Here is a 25,316-nt window from a genome sequence, read left to right as displayed (position 1 = left end):
GGCAGGCTTTATGAGCTCCAGGTGAAATGTTCAGGAAGGCGAAGAGAGGACAATGCACAATGTTCCGTCGAAAAATTACAGGACGGAAGAACAGCCCCGCTGAACTGGAACACGGGACCCCCGTGTCAAACCATGTTTCTCTGCTCGTGTCGTGAGAAATCAGGAGTCACCGGAAAAGAAAATAATGCTAGGTAAAGTTGAAAGTAGCCAGAAAAGTGGAAGACCCTGTTGGCAGATTTCAAATACGCAAGGAGTTTGCAGCACCTCGAACTTGGTTCGAAACCTGCTGCCGGGTCAGCTTCTGATAGAACTGTGCCCTGTGTGTGATTTGGCTGAGCAATATGGTACAGCTAGGAGGCATCTGCCTTTTCGAGCTGAAACCCTCTCCCCAAGTCTGAAAATTCTGGCATTTCCAAGACCTACCTTTGTGCTCTTTTCTGGCTGAAGCCTTCTGTGGCTTTTCATCCTGCAAAATTAGCGACAGAGCCCGGCTTCTGGAATTGTCAAATCAAAGGGTGCAGAGGAAGCCCCAACAGGGACTCCTCTCTTGAACGGGCTGCATTGTACCACATTTAGCCTTGTATGTTGGAAAGGCACCCAGCGGCACACATAGTGGCAGGCCCTGTGTTTCCCCCCGGCTGCCGTATAAATCACGCCAAGTTTGACGTTTTATCGCCGCAGCTGTCTTTGGGTTATGCAAATCCAGCCACGCAGCCTCAGTGTAGAGCGGGGGCTGGGGGGGGGATAGATATGCTCCCCCACGTCCTTTCTGCACCCATAATTCCAACGCTGCAGAAATAAATTTGACCGAAAGAGCCCCCCCTCCCCAAAAGATCAGCCTGCGAATCAGCAGGCCAAAAATGTGCCCGAGAGACCTTTGAGAGCGAAGAAACAATTCCAAAACGAAGCATGAAAGGTGTGGTCAGGCTTCTGGGTTGAACTCTCCGTTTTTATGTAGGATCGAAGTTTGTCGTTCAGTACATGGAGTTCTCTGACTCAGAGAGTTGGCCTACACGTGCAACTCGCTTATACCGAATTAGAACTTGGGTCTATCCTTTGGTTTCCTACGAGTCAGTATTTCCTGCTCTGGCTGGTAGCAGCTCTCTCTCTCTCTCTCCCATCCCCTCCTGCCTGGTCCTTTAAAGTGGAGGTGCCCCTTTGACCCCTCCCAAGGTCGTAGCCCAATCTCTGCAGGGGCAGATGGTGCTTGTGGGGCGCTGTCCGTGGTCCTGACATGCTGATCGTAGAGCTAGCCGTGGTCCTGAATGCCAAGCCGAGCTCTGAGCTCTTGCTGGTATCACTTCGCAGGACATGTCTATACCTGGCCAGTCTTTCATCACGGGGCTCGGATCCAGGATATGTTGAATGAGTCGAAATGGCTGTTATGTCACCAGGCAGGAAAGCATTGGACTGTAGGTGGGTGAGGAAGGTGTTAGATTTGATCTGTGATAAGTAAATTGTTTGGAGATAATGTGTTTTGTGAACTTAAGTAGCTAGGTAATTGTAGCGGTAATGTTATGAAATTTTATATTATTGGTTTTGTTAGTAAAATGTGTACATATCTTTTATTCTGCCAGATGGATGGATAGATGGATAGATAGATACTTTTCCTACCTTGGTTCCCTAGACTTTGGATGTTAATATTTTAATAATTAAAGAGTGATCGTAGATCTTTTGGGGGCTTCTAGGTCGAAGTGTGGCTGGACCATTTTGGAAGCCTCTTTCTGTCTCTAAGGGCATCAAAGTCCCTCCCCTTCCCCAAATTCCTTAGGCTCCACCCCCCCCCCAAAAAAAAAAACTCCAGGTTTTCCCAACCCAGAGCTGCAACACAATTTAGGGATAAAAGCCAAGTGACAATATTAATATCCTGTAAAGATCAAATACTAAAATATTCAAGGAAATAACTGTAAAGAGAAATATAAATATTACCTCCAAATAAGTACAGACTTAACCTGTGGGTTAAAGAGCTTTCCACGAACTAGCTAGTGACCATGTTTCAAAAAAGACTGAAAATCTTGGCCTTTTGGGGGGAGGGGGATCCTCCTCCCCCCCTCCCCGCCCTCCTTTCATCTCTCTCCCAATTGCCTCTCCAGCTTAAGTGATTAATTTGTAGCCACTGGCTAACAGACCCAGCTGCCGGCTCATCCTTCCGTCTCCCTGAGACAAGAGCTATAAAAAGATCGTTATTTTCATTAGCATAAATAACTGCGTGTTGATGGAACTCTCCATTTTGAAAACAGTTTACAGCCCCAATTGTCTTTCTCCATTACCCAGATACAAGCAAAAGCCGAGTTCTTGCGTCCGGAGGAAAACCCCGCTCTGAGGCTGGCCAAGGAGACCACAAAACGGCCTTAACACAAGGCCGTGATCCAGGTTTAAGCTGGAGAAAGAACTGGGGAACACAGGCAGGGGACAACTGTGTGGGCGGCCTAGATGAATTGGGGTCCTTCTATTAGAAGAAGAAGAAGAGTTGGTTCTTATATGCCACTTTTCTCCACCCGAAGGAGCCTCAAAGCAGCTTACAGTCACCTTCCCTTTCCTCTCCCCACAACAGACACCCTGTGAGTTGGGTGAGGCTGAGAGAGCCCTGATATCACTGCTCGGTCAGAACAGCTTTATCAGCAACATGGTGAGCCCAAGGTCACCCAGCTGGCTGCATGTGGAGGAGCGGGGAATCGAACCCTGCATGCCAGATTAGAAGTCCGCATTCCTAACCACGACACCAAACTGGCTATTAAGCCACAGATTCTCTTCTCTCCCTGCCAAGGCACAATACCCTGACATCGGCACCATTCTGTGCAAATTAAAAATGAAGGAGGGGCAATTCTGGCACACAAACAACACCCTTCCTTAGAAGAGCTTTTGTGGCAACCCTGCTTCTTACTATCCAAAGGAGTCTCAAAGTGGCTTCCAGTCACCTTCCCTTCCTCTCCCCACAACAGACACCCTGTGAGGGAGGTGGGGCTGAGAGGGCCCTGAGAGAACCGGATTGTTAGGAAGGTTGAGAGTAACTTCTAAGCACTGACTTTTGGTTTTGCCTCTTGAGGAAGCAGAGCAGGTGGCCCCCATAGCAGTCCAGCCAAGAAGTGAATCCACCATTGGTCTGAAACCCACCTTGCATGCAATCTCGTTCCCCCCCTGTGCTCAAATCCAGCCACGCCGGGGATGGAACCGCACCAATTCTCTTGAGAAACCAAACTCTGTCCTATTAATCCGCAACGTTTTATCTCCCTCCAGCCGACGCCTCGGAGTGAATTAAATGTATATTATACAGAAATATGTCCTGCATCTAGCCCCAATATATATATTTAGGAGGCCGCTATGGAGAGAGCGAGAGAGTTTGCAATCTCTGTGTGTGTGTGAGTGCGTCCCGATCCGTCTTCCGAATATTCTGCCTTCCATTCTCCGGTGATCTATGGCGGCAATACATCACTGGCACAGTGGCAGTCTGATAATGAATTACGATCATTTATTATTAGAATATCATCACAAACATATTATCGCTGCGCATCAGCAAAGAGGCCGCCGGCAGGAACGCGGCGGCAGGGGACGGACGTGCCATGCGTCATGACCATTGCTACAGGGGAGCAAGAGAGAGGGGTCAGCTGTTCGAGCACCCCAAAAGTTCACCATTAACTGCACAGACAACAAGTGGGGAGGGCCTGTGCCTCTGTGCAGAGTGCCTGTTTGATCCCAAGTTCCTTGCTTAAGACCTTGGATTGCTGCTACCAGTCAGAGTGGACAATACTGATCTGGGTAGACCAGAGGTCTGATCCTGGAGAATCAATGAAAGTCGGGTTCCCTTCTTAATAAAACTATTTTGTTCTTTTGAGCGGCTCGGTGCTCCTTCCTCTTTGCCGATTTGCACTCTGCTGACGGAAGGGATAAAACCAATTATCTTGCCTCAGCCATGTGAATCTGTGTGGGGTTTTTAATTTTTTTTTAAGTCAATAATAAAACAAAAGATTCAGCAATGTTTCCGGCACAGTTCGTACAGGTGAGGCGTGGTCTTCCGTGGGCACAACCGCCATGCCAAAGCTGCCGTCCGAGCCTTCGATGTGCCGGCCGGCTTTCAAGAACAGAAGCCCTGCCCTCTTTCTCCTTTTGATCTCCTCGAGAGACGAGGACCTCACAGGCTCCGACAGGAGAACAGCCACAGGGAAGGAGGAAGCAGAGCCGAATCAGCCTCGCCTGCTGAGACAATGGCTGCCAAAGAGAAGCACATCAAAACCGCCGGCTCAGAAGCCACGCACACCTTTTGTTCGTCTCAGGCCCAGACTGGACGCTACCTTGTTTCATGTTTCGAGACCTCAGGCGCCGTCAGGAAAAGAAACACGCCAGCCGAACCTGAGAGTGCGCAGCCAAACGTGGGAGGCTGTAGGAACAGAGAGTTTGGCAACACCTTTGTAACTTTCCAAACTTCAATCCGACACTCTTTGCTTGAGAGGGGTGACGCCTCTCTTTGCTTACTCCTGGGAGCTGCCCTCTGACGTCTCCTCTCCCTTCGTCCTCTCCCTTCCCTCCCATGGCCTTCCATGAAGACGCATGTCTCTGCAGGCCTCTCCTGTAGGGACAATGCCCTTATACTCCCACACACATTTTGCTGGACAAGCCAGCCATTTGCAATAAGGAAAGGACTTTTTAGTTAAAGCGTCTTTCTCTTCTTATGGCTGCAACCTGAATATGAACTAGATCTACTTGAATAAACGTACGTTGACCCTTTTTCTCAGGATGCTTCTTGGGAGATTTGCCCACTGCGCTCAGAATTGCACTTGTGTGTCTGGGCAAAACGGTGGCATATTAAGCAAATCTCTCAACATCTGTCAGCAGCCACAACCCTAAGGTATTTCTAGGCTCCAGGCAGCTCCCTGTCTTGGCCAAGGGTTAGTCGGGTCCACGGACAATTGCCACAGGAAGGAACAACTTCCTTGGAAGCAAAAAGGCAAGCGGGCAAATTTTTAACCCTTGCAAAATAGTCTCGGTTCTCAAGTCCCATCCCGTCCGCTGGCTACACTACGGCGATATAAACTGCCTCCAGCTTTATCTTCATCCATCTCCCCTCGCTCAGATTTATGGTCAGAATTAGAGTTTTGGCAATGCTCCGGCAGGCAGCGCCCCGTTCCTGCCAAACAATATCGCGTAATTAATGTTTTTATGTTTAAGGAGAAGAGACGGCACATATGTTCTCGGGAGGCGGAGGGAGGGGAGCCCATTTATAGGGAACACACCCGAGTCGATGCCCGTGTGTTTATGCGCTCGCCTGACACATCACGTATCATTTTCTAAAGGATGCGCACCGGTGCTCTGCTTCCCCGGATTTGCTAGCGGGGGCCGCGCGGCGACGCCGTAGTGAGATGATAGATTTCAGGTGACATGAGGAGAGGAAGTTGAGCATCCGTAAATGCTTCAGCAGCACATCCATCTCGGCGTAAGCAGATGGCTCATTTTAACACATGCCATTAGGGCAGGCTCTGGGGTGCGCACTCCGGAAGCAAAACCCTCTCCTCCAGCGCCTGTTCAGGGTCTGCGTTGATGTAAGCCAGAAAGGGGGCCTGGGGCGCACAAGTGCCGACGTTCTGACAATGCACACTGGCCTACGACAAAAGCCCGTTCCAGACATAATTGCATGCCTGCCAAGCCCCACAGGATGCACGGTTGCCAGGTTGTATCAACAAGGGCAATGCACATGCCCGGTATACCTCTGGGCACAGGATTTTTCAGGGTGTTGTGTATATGTATGGGTGATCCCCAAACTTTTCTCCTTTTTTTGAGCCTGTGTGCACCTTTGGAATTCAGAAACAGGGAGCAGGGTGCAGCCCCAAAATGGCTGCTGCAGGAGGTGGATCCAACCACAAAATGGCCACCATGGGAGGTGAAGCCCAGGGCAAGGGAGCATGGGAGAAGGAGGGAGGGAGGGAGGACTGTTCTCAAAAGGTTTTAACAAAGGTGCATTGAGGAAATAATACACACCTTCTGGAACCACTGCAGAGAGTTCTCGTCTTTTTTCCAAACACTCCCCCTAGTGCTTGTCACGTGGAATCGTGTGCAAAGTTTAATCCGAAGGAGCACGGCCTCCTAACATACACCCGGATCTCTTTCAACAGCACTTAAGCTTTCCTCGAAATGACACATCTAGATTAAATGGGACGGCCAGTGCATATTAATTAAATACCCATTTATTCTTGAAAGACTCCTTATTGGAGGCTCTTGCGTTGGGAAGGGGATAAGCCCCACTGTCACCTAATTAATTTTGAATGACACACTCCGGGAACAGGTGTCCCCCCCCCCTCCCCATCCGCCAACATCCCCGCCGTAACGTCCTTTTGGGAAAAAAACTCCTTGCTTGGCATGTTTACACATTCAATTAACACTGAACAAGATAACCTTATAGCGCATTAATGAGATCAAGTAATTACGCACCCAAAATGCCAAAATTAATCTAGGCATTCAGTAAGAGCCCGCCACACTCTAGCACAGGTAGCAAGCCGGAGAGAAATATTTGTGGTTTTCAATTATTACTTAAACTAGCAGGATGACAGGCACAGAATCCCTCATCCAAGGCTGTGTACCTTCATGTTCAGAGGCAGCGGACCCTTAAATACCAACAGTGGGAAGAAATAAGAAGAGAGGGAGAACTGGTTCTCTGAGCCTTGTGTGTTGGCCTTCTGGGATGATCTGCCTGGCCACTGCAAAGTTGGTCTTAATGGGCCACCAGTCTGGTCCAGGTCTTGTCAAACATTGTTGGGCCTCTGAGGTCCATGTTCTCTGGTCCAGGTCATGGTGACCAGGTGGGACTAGGGTAGCATGGGGTTAGGTGGAGACACGATATGCTGGACAAGATGGGCCCTCACTGGTCTCATCCAGGAGGGCTCTTCTGATGTTCTTAGGAAGGCCTCCATGTCTTCTTGTTGGCCCTCCAGAGGAACTGGTAGGGTGCTGGACTAGATTTACTACCGGTCTGATCCATCAGGTCTCTACTGATATTCTTGTTTTTACTTAAAGTATTTATTCCACCTGTCCTGGAGAAAACAGCTGCCTTGGCAGGTGGATGGGATGGCATTCTATTCTACCGAGTCCCCTCCCCATGGAGATATGCCACAGGCATAATTGTATTGGATCCATGGAGGAAAGGACTAGCAAGGGCTACTGTGTGACTGAAGGGAAAGTCCATGTACAGAAACCCTCAACCGCTGAATCCCAGAGCCAGGAGGCAACATCAGGAGAAGGTCTTGGCCTCTCTGCCCTGTTGATGGACCTCCAGACTGGACTAGATGGACCCGCACTTGTCCTCTCTGCCCTGCTGTTGACCCTCCAGAGGAACCGGTTTGCCACGGTGTGAAGCAGCATGCTGGACTAGATAGACCCTTATTGGGCTGATCCAGGAGGGCTTTTCTGATGTTCTTCAGAAGGCCTCGGCCTCTTTGCCCTGTTGTTGGCCCTCCAGAGGAACTGGCTGGCTCACCCTCTGCAGGCTGCATGCCGAAATCTCCAGGCTGCCCCAGCTAGGGTTCGCAACCCTGCTCTCCACCATGGATGTACTGACTTGTAAGGAATTTCTTTTTCCAGAAACGGTTGTTTCCGCCATTTCGTGGTGACAGATTTTCTTTTACTGCTGTCCATGCTGTTGTTTTTCATTACCAGCTGGGCCGGACTCGATCATTTTGTTTGGTCGTACCTCTGCTTGCTCATCCAAGCGCCAGAACGGAACGCCAAAGAAATAAAGAGAAACAGCTGCAGCGGCCCCCAAGCCGGATGAGGATGTCCACACGCTTTTCCGCCCTGCTGGGGCAGCCAGTTCCGAACGGCGAAGGAAAGATGGCCATTGATTTGCTCGGCACCTTGCCTGCATACAAGAAAATATCACCCTTTAAACATTTGAGGAGGTCAGGTTGCCTGGGGAAAACAGAGTAATCGTTCAGCCACCGTAGGCGGGGAGCCAGGGCTTGTGTCGTGGGCTAAATCTTCGCTGGGTTTTGGGGGACGGGAAACGATGCCGAAAGATCACAATGCAAAAAACTAGGAATGGTGTTTTAAAAAAATTAAGACACTTTTCTCATGCTAAAAGGGAAAGAGAAATGCCGCACGGTAAATCTGCCATACGTGCCCCATATATTCGCTCCCATAATGTACTTCATCTTTTGGAAGACGATTCTGTGTCTCATTTTTTGAAAGGATACCATGGACTTGTGGCCCAGGATGAAAGGGGGCTGAAGGAGAACCTCCACACTTTCGGCATGCCAGCCTGGGGATCTCCTGGAATTACCACTCATCTCCAGACAATAGGGATCGTTTCCCCTGCAGAAAAGGGCTGCTTTGGAGGGTGGAATCTGCAACATTGTATCCCGCTGAGGTCTCTGTCCTCCCCAGGCTCCGTCCCCAAATCTCCAAAGGTTTCCCAGTCTGTATTTGGCCCCCAACCCCAAGAGGGCTGTGACAACCCTTTGATGGTACCTTTTACCTGTTGGAAGTTGCTCAGATTCACCCATTTTTGTCACTTGGAGTCCTGGAGCCTTTATGGCTTTTAGAATCATAGACGCATAGATTTGGAAGGGGCCTCCAGGGTGATCTAGTCCAACCCCCTGCACAATGCAGGCCACAGAGACTACGCAGCCCATCAGCGTGCCCCAAATAAACGCAACAGTTCATTTTTAAAATGTGTACATTTAATGGGGAAGAGGGAGGCAAAGAAACAGAATCCAGCACGGACGTTACGATTCCTGGGTTCAACATGCACAAAGCAAAACAAATCAAAACAGGGATTTTTGAGCAGAACAAGAAGGCAAGCTATTCTGATTCTATAGATGGGTTTGTGGGGGTGCTACTCCCCGGGGAGGGTCTGCTCTGCAGCCAGAAATATGGTCGTCATCAGAGCTGCTGGCTGTTACGGCATGGTACTAAACTGAACTATTGTATTATGGTATGTCAAGCCCCTGACAATTTTGTGTTAGCCATTTTGTGTGTGTGTGTGTCATTATTTTGGCTTCCTGTTAGCCCAGTCCCGCTGTATTGCTTTGCAATCTACCTTGAGTTGTAGTGTGAAAGTTAAACCATGTTAATAGAAATAGTAGTAATGTACCCACTGAGTCATAACTTTGCTTTTTGGGAGCGGGAATCCGCATGGGTTGGAAGCAACCGAACAAAATTTGACTCTAATGAGACCTTCAAGACCCACAAAGGTTTATTCTGGACATAAGATTTCATGGGCGTGCACATGACTTCAGATACATATGTACCGAAAGACCTGTGCATGCACACAAAAGCTTATATGTATCGGTATGGATGCGTACACATATACATCTAAAGAAGAGCCAGCTTAGTATAGTGGTTAAGAGCGGCAGCCTCTGATCTGGCAAGCCGGGTTCCATTCCCCACTCCTTCACATGCAGCCAGCTGGGGGGCCTTGGGCCAGTCACAGTCCTGTTAGAGCTGTTTTGTCAGAGCTCCCTCCACCCTACCTCCGAGGAACAGGAAGGTCATGACGGTGGCAAGCCACCTCTGAACGTCTCTTGCCTGGCAGTGGGATCATTGTAGGATCACACACACAAGCTCTAAATAGACCACTCGCCCTCGGTGGTGTCTTCACGCAGCCTGACCTGGTTGGCTGTGTGGCACTGTGGCACCACCCATCGGTGGTGACCCATGAGTGTCTCGGATCACCAGTGTCACAAAAAGTTTGTTTTTTGTCTGCCCTGGGCCATACCCCAGCCAGTTCTGACCCGCTGTCTAGGCTGAAAATCTGCCGCCAGCCCAGGAAGGGTGCGATCGCTGATTGGCTGGCTTGACCTGTTTGACCGATCCTAAGGGTGACAGCTTGGAAAAGCCAAGGGCATCCAAGAAAACCATGAAAGAATAAAGCAGGGGCACTTAAAGAGGGGTCTGGGGTGAAATGGTCCAGGGCAGAGCTCTCGACCCAAGCAGGAGAGAGGGCTTCTGTGGGATGGTGGAAGAGACAGGCTCTCCCGCCAAGGGGGCTGGGGGCCGGAGACCTGAATGCTGGGCTGGGAAACAGCCAGAGCCTGTGGAGCAACACCTATTTTGGCTAAATGTCTCTTGCCCTTAAAGTCAGGGTTGGTCACTTAACTCTCGAGGCAAGATTTCCCCCATGAAGCACCTTGGCCACTGTCTTTGGGGTGGGTGGCGGCAGGGGGGCAGACCTTGGGAACAGGGTCCCTGGGGCAGCTCCCTTCCTCTGAAGCCCTGGGGAACCCAAGGGAGAGTGGTCGGCTGGAGGGAGGAGAAGGCACAGCTGGTGCTTGCTTTTCTGTTTGGGGAGGGGGGAGGCAAGACAAGAATAGCCTCAGGAGGAGACCAGCAGGACCCATCTAATGCCGCAGTGGTCAGCCAAGACCTGTCTCAAGTGTGGGCCTTTTCAACACCAGGGGCTTATTTTAGAGGGGCAAAATCAAAACCGGGGCCTCTATGTACAGATCCTCTGGCTGCTGTGTCCGAGCATGAAGGGGTGCCCGGGCAATGCACCATATGGCACCAAAGTCAATTCCTTGGGAATGGAACAGGGGTCCCCGCGCCCCACTCACGAACTCTGCCCCCCCCCCCCCCCGACCATCAGGGAGGGTTTATCTCCCCTGGGAAATATGCAAACGGCCGCTCCTAGAGCCCTTTACAATTTCAGCTACTGGACTCTGATTTTATTAATTTCAGCCATGTAATTCATCAGCGTGGCCACCAGTCGGCAGCACCTCCTATGCATGCCTCAGCTTGAGCGCGCAGTCTTCCTTGTGGCCACAGGAGGGCAGCAAATCTCCTTTTCCCGGTCTTTGCCCTGCAGGAGGGGACGGCGTTCTCGCCCGTTCCCGCTTCCCTTTGCAGCGGCTCCCCGCAAGGAGACCCCGCGCCACCTCCCTCCGTCCTTCTCTGTAAGGCTGTAGAAGTCAAGGGGGGGGAGAGGCAAGATGCACCGACTGGCCAGCCCCCCCCCCCGGTTCCGCTCTTCCCTCCCACGCAATGCAGAGCTAGAGCGTCAAGGCTGCGTGGAACCCCGCAGCGATGTCCCTCTCGCACCAGAAGTGTAGAGGCGGGTCGCCGTACTACTTTCCTGCCTCTTGGGAGTGGTGCTCTGGATAACCGGACCGTGCGGAAACGAGGACCACCTTCCCAGTCGTTCCGTAGAACAGTTTGTTGCCGGACGTCCCTCCATAACCACTTCCGGGGCGACACGGATGCAGAAATAGCGGGAATACTTTCCTGCTGAGTCCGGAAGTGTATTTCACGAGTGTGCTTATCTACCACTTTGTTCTACCTCTTTGGGCAGAAACCCGGGGACAGAAATGCGCAGTGCGCCGGGCAGCAAGGAATGCCGGGAATTGTAGTTCACACCGGTGGAGACGCGCGGCCTGCTCCCCGCGGCAGCTAATCCTTTATGGACTTTCTCCTGCCCTTTTTAAACTTAGCCGCTGAATTTTCAGTGGGGCCAGAAGCGGCGGCGCGTCTCCCTTTCCTGATCTTGGTCTTGCAGTTCTCAAACTGGCCACAGGATGGGAGTCGCGGGCCAGTTTTACCCGCGTATTTCCCCAGTTTGTCCGCCAGACGGCAGCACCTGCTATGCATCTCCATTGACGGCCAGAACATGCGATGGACAGGAAGTGCCCACAGCCAGACGCGACGCTGGGCACGCCGGGAATTGCAGTCCTTGCGCGTCTGCGGAAACGCGCGGCCCCCTTGCCGTCACCCGTCAGAGACTACACTTCCCATAATCCTGCGCTTCGCGCCGCCGACGACAGACGTTCCTTTCCGCGCTCCGGCGTCCAATCCGATAGGACCGTGGGGTGCCCGAAGACGCCGGCCAATCGGACGGGAGTCTGCGGCGTCGGGCGTAGGGATTGGCTAGAACGCGCCTTGCGATTGGCTGTGGCGGTGAGAGGCGGGGCGGAAAGGGGGCAGGTGGTGCGCCGGGAGAGACCGGCCAATCGGCACGGAGACTGCGGCGTCGTGAGTGGCGATTGGCTATGGCGCAGCCCGCGATTGGCTGAGGCGGCAGGAGGCGGTGTTTCCGGTCGGGGCCTCTGTTCCTCCGCGCGCCGCTTCCGGGAGGTAGGTGATAGCGGTGCCGCGTCCGCCTTTTCCTCCTTCTCGCTCTTTATTGGTCCTTCTTCGCCCCCCCCCGTCGATCCGGAGTCAGACCAGACTCGTGTGAACCCCCCTCATCCCCCCCCCACGTAATCCGGATTGAAGTTCCCGGGTCGCCCCGAGGAGAGCCGCGAGCGTCTCTTGCTTTAAGGATCCCCGTTGGGGGGGGGGGGGGGCGAGGGCTTGCTGGATCCGGGGGATGCCGGGGACAGCGTGGATCTGGCTTCTGATCAGGCTCCGCATGACATTCTTGTTGACGAGTGGGTAAAAGGCGGGATGGATCCTCATTCTGTCGGGTGGATCGATAACTGGTTGGCCCATTGTACCCGGAGGGCGCTTGTGAATGGGAAGAGGGACAAGCGGAGTCCCCCAAGGGTCTGCCCTGGGGTCTGTGTTCTTCAACATATTTATAAATGATTAGAAATTAAGCTTGCTGTAAATATAATACAGCGGGCAGGGTGATCGGCAACTCTCTGAGCCCCCAATCGCCCTGCCCGGCCAGCTGGGAAGGGCTTTCTCTCCTCCCCCACCCCCCGCCCCGGGCATCCGCCTTTCCCAGCTGGCCGGACAGGGTGATCGCCGGCTCCCTCTGTGGCCCAGACACCCCAATGTGCTTGGCAGGAAGTCCAGATGGAATAGAAGAGGGCACGGTTGGAGGATCCTGTGCCCGTCCCCCGAGGTGACACCAAAGGTGGGAGGGAAGCCCAGAAGCCCAGAACGACACCCCAAAAGGCTTTGCGGTGGGTTTGTACCTTTTGTAACTCTTAGGCGCAGCCTTCTGCTGCTCTCAATCCCTGCTGGCTGTGCTTAAAAGCGCAAGAGAAGCCCTCTTGGGTCGCCCTGTGCCCCCCGCAGAGCCTTACGTTCTGCGGGAGAAAATCTATTGGTCGTCCCCGGCCCTAGGGAAGCACGCCTGGCCTCGACCAGGGCCAGGGCCTTTTCAGTCCTGGCCCCCACCTGGTGGAATGAGCTCCCGGGAGAGCTGCGGGCCCTGCGAGATCTTCCATCATTCAGCAGGGCCTGCAAGACGGAACTCTTCCGCCAGGTTTATGGTTGAGGCCAAGGCCACCCCCCCCGGGACCTGGGACTGGGATTGGGGATGGGTACCATCAGCATCCCCTCTCCACTTGCTAGTAGTAGGAGGGGGAAGTTGATTAGCCGATCTTGCCATGTTAGCTTGCTAACTAATAATGTCAAACTGTAGTTGTTGTTTAATGGATTTTATTGGGGTTTTAAAATGTTGTAACCCGCCACGAGCCGCAAGAGAGTGGCGGGCAATAAATCAAAGGATAATAATAATAATAATAAAAGCCAGTGGCCCATCCAGCCCAGCAGTCTGTGTCACACAGGGGCCCAAACCCAGGCTCCTTCCAGAAGCCCCCCAACGGCCAGAAAGTCGGCCTCCCGGTTCTCCCCCAGCATCGACAGGAATGCAGGCAAAGCTCTCCAGCTGTCTCCTTCCCCTCTTAGATCCAGCAGCTCCTCAGAAGAGCAGCTCTTTGGGATCTGAGTGGACAAGCTGGAGTACCAGCCCTTGAGGTACAGAGTGCGAATCTCTCCACCCAGCCCTGATGCCCTCCCCTCCCCCCAAAACCTCTCTGAGTAGGACAGTCTCTGCCTCCCAGTCAGTGTGTTGGGCCCACCAGTGACCTCTTGTTCACAATTCGCTTGTCTCAAACCACCTCTGACTTTTCCCATAATAGTTGAAAGTGTCTTGAGCTGAAGGGCACAAAGGAGAGATTTCTGACATTATTTGGGACGGAGATGTCCCCCCTTGACCCTAGTCCCCCGCCCCCCAATAATGCCGTGTCGTCCGCCAGCAGTCTCCAGTGTCTGCTTTCCTCTTGAACAGTTGGAGTGTTTGTGAACGTTCCCTGAAAGCGCAGCCGAAGCAGCTCGTGGGCAAATAGCTGTGTTTGCTTATCTGTCCGTCTCCCCCTTCCCCCAGGAACAAAGACTTCCAGGAGGTGACGCTGGAGGACAGGGAGACTCTGCTGCGCTTTGCCCTGGCCTACGGGTTCCGCAACATCCAGAACCTGGTGCAGAAACTCAAGCGGGGGAAATCGCCGTACCACTACATCCTCCAAAAGCCTGTTGGGAGAGCTCCATTTGGCAGGCCCCCTGGGAGCGTTTATAAGGCCCCCTTATACACCACCTGGATTTCATTGGGGGAGCTCATTCCAACAGGTTGGGGCCACTAAAGACAAGGCCCCAAGGAGATCGCCTGGCCTTGACCAGAGCCAGCTCCCCCTATGAAATCCAGGCCCTTTGGGAACTCCAACGCTCCCAGGGGGCCTGCCAAATGGAGCTCTCCCACCAGGCTTTTGGAGGAGACCGGTGCCAGGGGCCTCCCTCCACCCAGCCCCTCGTGAAGGGACTCTGGCACCCCTCTCTCCCCAACCTCAGGCTGCCGCCCAGCTGCCGTCTCCCCCCCGACCCGATAGACTGTAGTCTACGCCCCTGTGTGCAAAGCGCCCCGATTTTGACAGCTGCCCGACCGTCCGTGTTCGTCCTGCCTTCTGCGCATATTGTCGCACGTGTTTCAAATGTGCTCGTGCTACTGTTCCGTGGGCACCGCCCGAGACGTCACAGGGTGTGTGTCGGGGGGGTGGGTAAGTGCAGGAAGCTGGCATCGGGTGTGGAGTGGCCCGGCCAGTTCCGTACTCATCTTTGCAGTCTTGTCCCCGAAGAAGTAGATCTTCTTGTAGCCGTCGCTGCCCACGATGCCCAAGCAGTACCGCTAGTCCCAGCCTTCTGGAAAGATGTCGATGCTTATCTGGCCCCCTTTGTCTAACTGATTGAGAACGTTTTTCCGTGCAAAATCTCTCTGAAGGGTGGAGACAAATTTCTCTCTTATGTGTTCCCTCTGTTTAAAAAATAAACCAATCTCCTCAATGCAGTGATTCTTGTGTTTGTGTCGCGCTTTCGCTGTACCCCCAAGTCCCTTGGCAAAGGATTCTGGGACGCATCCTTAAACACGCCACACCCTCCCCACAGGCTGGGTCCCCTCTGGGGACTTCAGAGCCCATTCCTCTACAACGGTGCCGTGCTGGGGATTTTCGTGGCAGCTCCCCAGAACAGGGAAAGCCGCTCGACTGAACATGTATAAGCTTTGGGTGTGTTGCGGGAGGCCCTGCCCCTCCCCGCAAGGGTGGTGCTAGGGAGCAAAGACATACGGAGGCTCTTTTTCAATGGCAGCCCCAGATCCCTCTAGCCTCCCTTCCCCCAAGGGCCTCCATGCCGTGTGGGGCTCTCCCAGGGGGAAGGAGGGAAGGGCGGGATGCCTCCCTTTCCCCAAATGCTCATCGAGCTCGTGGAACTCGATCCGTTCCGCCTGGCTGCAGCTCCTGCCCACGGGGCAGACGTTCCGCATCCCGCTCCGGAATTCGGTAAAGGTGCCCCTGGAAGAGAAGTCTGGTTTGAAAACGGTCCCCACAAACAGGCCAGGCATGGAGGGCGGCAGAATTTCCCAGCTGCAAGGGAGGCTCACGGCAATAAATGTACCGTATTTGCTGGCGTATAAGACGACTGGGTGTATAAGACAACCCCCCAACATTTCCACTCAAAATATAGCGTTTGTTACATTACATTACAGTACTATGGGCCACTGTGGGCAGCTCTGTCTATCCCAACTGAAGTGCACCCGGCGTATAGGACGACCCCCCCACTTGGAGGCATGTTTTTTAGGGGGGAAAAGTAGTCTTATACACCAGCAAATACTGTAATGTATTTCTACCCTGTCTAAGAGAAGGGCACCGTTAAGGGGCTTCAACTTCAGTTTCCCTGCACAACAGCCCTGCAAGGTGGCTCGCACCTCTGCCCTTCTCCTCCCATGTGAGTGCCAAAGATGCTTTGTCCAGTGAAGAGGGGGAAGCAAACAGTTCCCATCGATTTAATTTCCAAAGAAGGCCAAGCAAAGGTGCCCTGTGTCTTTACATGTTGCTGGAACTGAAAAACGACGTGGCCCTAAGCATGTGCAGAGTGCTGCTTCTTTGACAACACTTCCACAACATTTCTGGCCTTCCAGGTCCCTCTGGACCCAGGCTTGCCACCTGCCCACCTGCCCCTCTCTGCCTGCTTGCAGGGCTTGTGTTATGTATGAACCTGGGCAGGTGGCAATTGGGTGGGCAGGCAGGGGTGGGCCGGGGTTCGTCTCTGGTAAGCCCAGGGAACTGCTGGGGCGAATCTCCTGCAGGCCAGGCTTGGTGGGCATGAAGCTGGGAGCACCGTGGGTGGGCGGTAGTGGCGATTTCCTGCTCTGCGAATGGGGGTTGGACTAGATGATCTCGGAGGCCCTTCCATGAACCCGAGAAGCCGTTCCCACAGGGGGCTGGCGGAGGACTCCCAGGGCAGCCTTGCAAGACCCCCCAGGCCAGTACAAGCGGGGGCGGGGGGAGCCGTTGCTGCAAAGCGGCCGAGGACGCGCCTGCCAATCACGCCCGCATGCCAGCCTCCCGGGGCACTCTGCACATGCTCGGGGGAGCTCGCGCGGGCACCCACCTGGCGGGGCGCGGTCAGGGTGCCGTCCACGTCGAGAAGGGACAAGACCCGCCCGTCGCCTCGCGCTTCTACAACTCCCGGCGTGCTTCGCGCGGGAGAAACCGTTCGACGCATGCGCACTCGAACCTCACCACTGGAATGATGCATATCCATATCCATGCCTATTCTGGCCGTCAATAGACTTGCATAGCAGGAGCTGCTGTCTGGCGGACAAATTGGGAATTTACGCAGATAAAACTGGTCCGCGACTCCCAGGAAGGGACCTATTAACTAATTAATATTTTATTTTCCTGCAGTCGGCAGCCCGGCCTGTCCATTTTGAGCTGAGCCGTTGCGCGGCAGCCCATCTCCCCCTCCTGCAATTCTCAAACTGGCCACAGGATGGGAGTCGCGGGCCAGTTTTACCCGCGTATTTTCCCAGTTTGTCCGCCAGACGGCAGCACCTGCTATGCATCTCCATTGACGGGTTGAATATATGGATGGGTCTGCATAGGAATATGCTCTGCCCAGCTGGGAAAAAGCACGGCGAAGGGGGAGGAGACGGCAGGGCTATGCGAGGGATAGGAAATACTGCCGTCTGGCGGACAGACTGGGAAATTACGCGGATAAAAGGGCAACCAGCCGCCTCTTTTCCCGCCTGTCATCGGCTAGAAGCCGGGCAGCTGGGAAAGCCGGGAATTGTAGTCCAGTTCGCACTCGCGAAAACGCGCGTCCAGCTGATAGTCTCCCGAAATAGACTACATTACCCGGAATCCTTCGCTTCGTCCCGCCTCACTGCCTACCGTCTGCGATTGGCTGGTGACGAAGGGCTTCTCCTGACATGCGCTGTAGGCCGGGTAGCAGTGAATGCCGGGAATTGTAGTCCTTTTTCCAAGCTCGAAGGAGCGAGGCCGGCTTTCTGTCTCCCGTCAGAGACTACATTCCCCATAATCCATCGCTTCACACCACCGCTAAGGCCACCGCCTACGATTGGCCGGTGACGAAGCCGTTTCTTTCCTGACGTTCTTCCTCCGGCGTCCAATCAAATCGTAGGGCGGGCCGCCTGAAGCGTGACGTGTGACGTCGAACTAGTCGATTGCCTAGAGCGGGCCCTGCTATTGGCTGAGGCGCAGCGCCTCTTCTTTCACGTGCAATTTCTGGAAACAATGGCGGGCGTTGGACCGTAACCAGATATACATTATAATTTATTTATATATTTATTTACTATTATTATTTTTGTTACTTATAAGTCCCTTTAGGCCCCGCCCCCAGGGGCTGCGGAAGTTCCTTCTCCGCGCCGGTGTCAGACCTGAGTGGCGTTGCCAGCCTCCCGGCCGTGCCTGGAAATCGGCCATTCCCGCTGATCCGCAGCAGAAGCGATGGGAGGAAGGGGCCGCTCTGGAAGGCAGACTCGGTGGCCTTGAGCCCGGCTGAGCTCCCCCCTCCTCCGCAGGCACCCAGCTGGGAGGCCTTGGGCCAGTCGCAGTCCTGATAGAGCTGTTCTGACACAGCAGTTCTCTCAGGGCTCTCCCAGCCTCCCCTCCCTCTCAGGGTGTCTGCTGTGCGGAGAGGAAAGGCAATCGGAAGCCCCTTTGAGACTCCTTCAGATAGAGCCTGGTATAAAAACCTCACAAGGGGTTTGGAGAGTTCAGGGCTATAGCCCACTACGCTGCCCAACATTGTCTGCCTTCCAAAGTGGCTGTTTTCTCCGGGGGAACTGCACCCTGGCATCTGCAGACAGTGGCGATAGAGTATAGTTGAACAGTTGTACAGATAGATAAGCAAAGACGCTCTCTGCCCACGTTCTGTCTGGGGGTGAACCTGCATGGTTGGCTGATCTGGAACCCAGAAGCCTCTTCACAGCACCCCCTTGGCCCTGGTGGCCAGGCAGAGCCTTTTGGGAAGCCTGCAAGGGGCTGTCTCATGACTTGGATTTTAAGCCCTCCCTCCCCATCTCATCCATCTTTGTTTCCGCAGGCCCAGGAGACAGACCCCCTCTGGATGATGAGAGCCATCAGAGAGAGAAAGATGCCTTCCGGGTGCCCAAAGAGGGACTCCTCGCCCCACTTCTTCCCCTGCCTGCAGGGGGGATAATTTAGTTCGGGGAGTTCAGTCGATGTGTTTTGTTTTTAAATCATTTAAAGGTAGGAAATAATTTAATTTTGTTTGAAAAGGGGTAAAACACTCAAGGCACTTTGTGGTTGTGGGGGATGTTTCCGAATGCTCTTTTAAAGGTGTTAACATGTCATAGTACTCCTGTGCCTGGGAGGTCTGCTTAGGTGGGGAAATACCTGCATCCCCCTCCCCGCTTATAAAAGCACGGGTGAATTATCGAGGGGGGGCAAAATTTGGAGTAACTTCAGCATGATGGATTAATTTTTTTACAGGATGCAGCTTTCTTTCTTTCTTTCATAAAAGGCTTGTGGGGAAAAAAAACCCTTCTGATGGGGCACAGTCCTCAGCTGCATCACTTTGCGCATATGTGCTCTGTTCTGCCACTCTGAGGGCTTTTGGGGGGGAGGAATCTTTTTGTGGCTGTACACTGGAAGCTACAGGAGCAACCCCCCCTGCCCCGCAAGACTCCTTAAGGAGTTAGAAGTTCATTGGCTTTTGGGGAAAACACCCCAAAACAAAGTTTCTTTGGGTGTATGGATTGCTTTTGCAGTGCAGATCTTCCCATCTGACCCGCAGCCTCCAGTTCAGCTGTTGTTGTTAGGTGCGAAGTTGTGCCCGACCCATCGAGACCCCATAGACAATGATCCTCCAGGCTTTCCTGTCCTCTACCATTCCCCGGAGTCCATTTAAGTTTGCACCTACTGCTTCAGTGACTCCATCCAGCCACCTCATTCTCTGTCGTCCCCTTCTTCTTTTGCCCTCGATCGCTCCCAGCATTAGGCTCTTCTCCAGGGAGTCCTTCCTTCTCATGAGGTGGCCAAAGTATTTGAGTTTCATCTTCAGGATCTGGCCTTCTAAGGAGCAGTCAGGGCTGATCTCTAGGACTGACCGGTTTGTTCGCTTTGCAGTCCAAGGGACTCGCAAGAGTCTTCTCCAGCACCAGAATTCAAAAGCCTCAATTCTTTGACGCTCGGCCTTCCTTATGGTCCAGTTCAGCTGGAGGAGAGCCAGTTTGGTGTAGTGGTTAGGAGTGCGGACTTCTAATCTGGCATGCCAGGTTCGATTCTGCGCTCCCCCACATGCAACCAGCTGGGTGACCTTGGGCTCGCCACAGCACTGATAAAACTGTTCTGACCGGGCAGTGATATCAGCGCTCTCTCGGCCTCACCCACCCCACAGGGTGTCTGTTGTGGGGAGAGGAAGGGGAAGGCGACTGTAAGCCGCTTTGAGCCTCCTTCGGGTAGGGAAAAGCGGCATATATGAACCAACTTCTTTTTCTTCTTCTTCTACTCAGGTCTTAGGGGAGCAGAGACGCCCCAACTCCCTGCAGGCTGTGGAAGAAGAGAGAGAATGGGTGTCCAGCAAAGAGTGGAGCTGCTCCCTAAGCACAGAGGTGCCGGCAACCCCTGTCACTGCTCCTTCTTGGAAACGGCTGGGAGCCACTAACAAAGTGGCCACCTTTCTCCTTGGGGAATCCAGGACTGTTCATTTTAAATGTTTCTCTGTGATATGAACAAGGCCTTGTCCTTCTCTGACCACACATGGAGTCTGTGCATAGATGAATGGTCTGTTGGTACCTAAAACATAATAAATGAATAAATAAATCTGTATGATTGCTAAAGAGGAGGTGAGCTCTGTTGAAGCAGTGTGAAATCTTTGTCCCAAGAATGCATTTTGGTCTGTTCTGCAAAGGTCAAAGGGACAGCCGCTAGCTCCCTTGAGAGCTTCCTAAAAAGGAGTCTGGGGTGAAGGGATCCGGGCCAGAGCTCTGCCCGAAGTCTGGCCCTTGGCCCAGGGCGTAGCTCTGCCCTCTTGGCCCGAGCAGGAGAGACGGCTTCAGTGGGACAGTGAAGGAGGTGGGCCAAGGGGCCCGGAGGCCTCCATTCTGGGCTGGGAAACAAGACTTCTGTTATCACTAAATGTCTCTTGCCCTTAAGTCTGTGTTTGGAACCTAAAGGTCGAGCTAGAAGGAAAATTTAAAATAGAAATATTTATTACAGTAAAGTGCATATATTAAAAATTAGCAACATCAATGAATCATAATAATATACTGTATAGGACCTTCTGCAATATTTATTTATACTTATATACTGCAGCTCCCAAATTTAAAAAACTGAATCAGTATACTGTGTATATGACCGTCTACAATAACACATGCGACTGAGATCAATCAAGGGCATTTTGATCCAAAGGGTCTTCCTCAGTGGCCAGGGTATTTAAAATGCATTAAGAATGTCTTTATGGTGATGCTCCTACTAACCTGAGTAGGTATCTGCCCTACATTCATTCAGCAGGGCAGATGTTGCATAATGTACTATGCAATATATAACAGTGATTCATTGATGTTTTTAATTTGATGGGGTCCCTGCACCCCACTCACGGATTCTCCCCAGCCCCCGACCTTCAGGGAGGGTTTATCTCCCCCGGGAAATATGCAAACGGCCGCTCCTAGAGCCCTTTACAATTTCAGCTACTGGACTCTGATTTTATTAATTTCAGCCATATAATTCCTCAGAGTGGTGCGTCTCCTGTCCCTGGTCTTGGACCTGCAGTTCTCAAACTGGCCACTTGGTGGGGGGTCGTGGACCGGTTTTATCCGCGTATTTTCCGAATTTGGCCGCCAGACGGCAGCACCTGCTATGCATCTCCATTGACGGCCAGAATATGGATGGGTCTGAAAAGGAATATGCGCTGCCCAGTTGGGAAAAAGCACGGCTAAAGGAGAGGAGACGACTAGCGTATACGGGTGAGAGCAAATAGGGACTTTTATTTATTATTTATTAATTTAGATTCCCAGTTTGTCCGCCAGACGGCAGCACCTGCTATGCATCTCCATTGACGGCCAGAATATGGATGATGCTCTGCCCAGCTGGGAAAAAGCGGGGAGGGGGGGGGACGAGCGGGCTCTGCGAGGGAGAGGAAAGGCTGCCGCCTGGCGGCCAGACTGGGAAATGACGCGTATGCAAGGGAGGCAGCCGCCGCTTTCCACGCTAAGTCCTCAGTCATGCGCACTAGGCCGGGCAGCAGGGAATGCCGGGAAATATAGTCCTGAACGGAGACGCGCGGCGCGCTCCCAGGTGCAGAATATCCTTTATGGACTTATATTTATTGTGTATAGATTTAGATTCGTTTGTCCTGCAGACGGCGGCACCGCCTGTCCATTCTGAGCCGTTCAGGGCCGCCGTGGTGGGAGTCGCGGGCCAGTTTTACCCGCGTATTTCCCAGTTTGTCCGCCAGACGGCAGCACCTGCTATGCATCTCCATTGACGGCCAGAATATAGGAATCTGCTCCGCCCAGCTGGGAAGAAGCACGGGCGGGGGGGGGGGAGAGGAGGGAGAGGAAAGGCTGCCGTCTTGTGGCCAAAGTGGGAAATGACGCGGATGCAAGGGAGGCAGCCGCCGCTTTCAACGCTAAGTCCTCAGTCATGCGCACTAGGCCGGGCAGCCGAGAATGCTGGGAATTGTAGTTCCCAACGGAGAAGCGCGGCCCGCTCCCAGGTGCAGTATATCCTTTATGGACTTTTATTTATTATTTATTTATTAAGATTAATTTGTCCTGCAGACAGCGGCCCGGCCTGTCCATTCTGAGCTGAGCCGTTGCGGGGCCGCCCATCTCCCCCTCCTGGTCTTGGTCCTGCAATTCTCAAACTGGCCACAGGATGGGAGTCGCGGACCCCTTTATCCGCGCATTTCCCAGTTTGTCCGCCAGACGGCAGCACCTGCTATGCATCTCCATTGACGGCCAGAATATGGCTGGGTCTGCATAGGAATCTGCTCCGCCCAGCTGGGAAGAAGCACGGGCGGGGGGGGGGAGAGGAGGGAGAGGAAAGGCTGCCGTCTTGTGGCCAAAGTGGGAAATGACGCGGATGCAAGGGAGGCAGCCGCCGCTTTTCACGCTAAGTTCTCTGTCATGCGCACTACGCGGAAAGCAGAGATTGCCGGGAAATGTAGTCCGTTCCCCTTTGCAGACACACGCGATCATGCGCACTACTCCGGGCTGCTTTGCATGCCGGGAATTGTAGTTCTTTCCTTACCCACGGAATCTAGCGGTCGGCGGTAAGTCTCCAGTCAGAGACTACAATACCCACAATCCATCGCTTCGCTCCGTCAACAAACGTCGTTCCCCTCCCCTTCGCTCTTCCTCAGGCGTCAATCAAAATAGAAGGAGGGGAGTCCGAACAGTGCGGCCAATCGGAAGGGAGTGTGTGGCGTCGTGCGAGGCGATTGGGTAGGGCGCGCCCAGGATTGGCTGAGCCGGCGGGGGGCGGGGCCGTATGAAAGCGGCCTCGCTTCCGGTCGCGGACTCTGTTCCTCGGCGTGGCGCTTCCGGGAGGTAGGTCGTGCTGTGCGCCGCGTCCGCCTCTCCTCCTCCTCGCCCTTCCGGGGTCCCTTTCGCCCCCCAAGACGCGCCCGGGAGGCCCCCCGTCAAGGGCCGCGGGGGGAGGCCGGGACGGGCCCTCCCTGCAGGGCTGTTGTGTGGGGCCGCCAGGGCAGGGCAGGGGGGGAGCCCCAAAGGGGAGGACGGAGGGACGCTTCTTTTCGTGCTCGGCCCACAGCAGGGATGGCCAAGGGAGCCTCTCTGCCTGCTGGGGTGCCAGCCTCCTGGCGGGGGGCTCCAGGGGAGACCCGGATTTCCCGGGGAGGACTTGGCCACCTAAACGCTTGGGCAGAGGGGGAAGTGGACACTGGAGCTGACCGGTCTGCAATTCCCACCCATCCCCAGGGGGAAAGAGCCGCTCTGGAAGGCTTTCTGCGCCCCCCAGAATCCCACCCAGGACTGGCACCGAGACCAGGAGGGCAGGACCTTCCCTGGGCCTGTGCGGCTGCCAACGCCAGCCCTGAGGAGAGCTGGAGCATTTCGGACGTGTCGTCTGAGAACAGCGGCCAGAGAGGCTGCTGTAGCCAGGCCCCCTTTGCCAGGATCCACTACTGTTCCTGCACAGTGTTGTGTATAAGAGTGGCAGGGTTTGATCCCCCATTCGTCCACGTGCAGGCCTTGGGCCTGTCTGAGCCCTGACAGAGCTGTTCTCAGCCTCACTGTACTAGATTCTGTTTGCAAGGGTGACATGACTAATGACAATGCCTTTCTGTTTTTTATCAAGCCGAAGCCTACATGAAACCTACAGAGGAGCGAACAGGAGACAGAATCTGCTAGCGTGCCTGAGGGGTGAGTGGCTCCCTGCATTCACATTATTTATACATCTGTCTTTTTCACTGACACTAGAGGCCCACTGGACCTGGGAAGCTGATCCCCTCCGTGGGATAGAAGCCCAGTCATCTCCACAACAGAGAGAAAGAGAGCAATATTTATTCTTACACTCTACCCGCTTGTTGTAGTGGTTAGGAGTGCGGACTCCTAATCTGGTGAACTGGATTCGCTTCTGCACTCCCCCGCATGCAACCAGCTGGGTGACCTTTGGCTAGCCACAGCACTGATGAAGCTGTTCTGACAGAACATGCATATCAGGGCTGTCTCAGCGTCACAGGGTTGTGGGGAGAAGAAAGGGAAGGCGACTGTAAGCCGCTTTGAGACCCCTTCAGGTAGAGAAAAGCAGCATAGAAGAACCAGCTCATCTTCTTCTACCATTCAACATGTGCAAGGACACCAGAACGCTTCTCCCAAGGCTGGGCTACTTTGTGTAGCGAACCTCTTGGCGGGGCAGCCAATACTTGAGGGAAAACAGGCACACAATAGCTTTGGCAGTGGAAGAGAGTTTACAGAAATGTTAAAGGGTACCAAGTCAGATTACTTAGTGGAAATGTACACCCCTGTCTGTTTGTAAACAAATTGGCTCCTCTCTTTTGGCAGGCGTGCAGAGATCCTCGCTCTTCTTGACACAGCCTTAGACAGCCGGCTGTGCGGATTCCCAGCACCGGAAGGACAGAAGTCCCGAACAGGCCGTGTTTGGGGAGAACAGCAAGTGTGCCAGATGTTTGTTTTTTCTTTGCAGGATTGCCGGATTTGTTTGGCATCAAGAGACTGCCTGCGAGGGCAGAAGTGTGGCTTCTGAATATAGGTGGCAGAAATAAAATTTGTGTCCTTTGTGTGTAGTTTTTTTTTGTGTGTGTCTCGTCATGTGCAATACGGGTGGGTGGGTGGGCAAATTGGGGGGGGGTGTACACCTGGGTCTGAAATGCGCAGTTTCTGAATCTGACAATGACTGTACAACAGGGTGTGCAACATCAGTTTGGTTTTTAACACCTTGCAGGCATCCAGATGTTAAACACACAGGTGGTTTTAAGTGAGCACATGTAGTGTCTAGAGTGTACTAATTGTTTGTACATTACTGGACATGCGCAATGAATGGGACCAAAATTTCTGTGCCATCTGTGCAAATCCAGGCGTTAACAGGCGAATGCGCCGTTTCATATCATGGCAAAAGAATGGGGGCAGAATCTGTCTAAGTCCAGTGTCCAGTCTTATTAGTGTGTAAGAGAGAGGAAGATGGTGCAGAGGGGCCCTCAGGTTAGCATTGTCCAGCACTGGACATTGTACATGTACAAAGTGCTAGACAATGGTAACCTGAGGGCCCCTCTGCACCATCTTCCTCTCTCTTACACACTAATAAGACTGGACACTGGACTTAGACAGATTCTGCCCCCACTACTATGTCTGCCATGATACAAAACAGTGCATT

The 25,316-nt window shown here is 53.4% G+C and overlaps 1 protein-coding gene and 1 long non-coding RNA gene across 4 annotated transcripts; both read left to right on the top strand.

Moving 5' to 3' along the window:
- The first annotated feature begins 10,662 nt into the window (after positions 1 to 10,662).
- On the top strand, positions 10,663 to 14,979 carry LOC143827255 (uncharacterized). The gene is made up of 2 exons (XM_077316705.1): positions 10,663 to 12,048; positions 14,033 to 14,979. Exons 1-2 carry the CDS (start codon positions 11,590 to 11,592, stop codon positions 14,219 to 14,221), a joined length of 648 nt encoding a protein of 215 aa, XP_077172820.1. The 5' UTR covers positions 10,663 to 11,589; the 3' UTR covers positions 14,222 to 14,979.
- A 2,636-nt stretch (positions 14,980 to 17,615) lies between these two features.
- On the top strand, positions 17,616 to 24,729 carry LOC143827222 (uncharacterized). Of its 3 annotated transcripts, XR_013227219.1 has the most exons (6): positions 17,616 to 17,746; positions 18,541 to 18,707; positions 19,973 to 21,424; positions 22,825 to 23,011; positions 23,781 to 23,845; positions 24,488 to 24,729. It is a non-coding gene; the product is annotated as an uncharacterized LOC143827222 (long non-coding RNA). The 3 variants fall into 3 exon arrangements; XR_013227218.1 differs by having other exon boundaries at positions 17,641 to 18,707; XR_013227220.1 differs by lacking the exon at positions 22,825 to 23,011 and having other exon boundaries at positions 17,642 to 18,707.
- The last annotated feature ends 587 nt before the right edge of the window (positions 24,730 to 25,316 follow it).

The sequence above is a fragment of the Paroedura picta genome, chromosome 17 (assembly GCF_049243985.1).
Source record: "Paroedura picta isolate Pp20150507F chromosome 17, Ppicta_v3.0, whole genome shotgun sequence".
Taxonomy (NCBI): Eukaryota; Metazoa; Chordata; class Lepidosauria; order Squamata; family Gekkonidae; genus Paroedura; species Paroedura picta.
The sequence above is the reverse complement of the archived record's forward strand: the minus strand, read 5'-3'. Positions and strand labels throughout refer to the sequence as shown.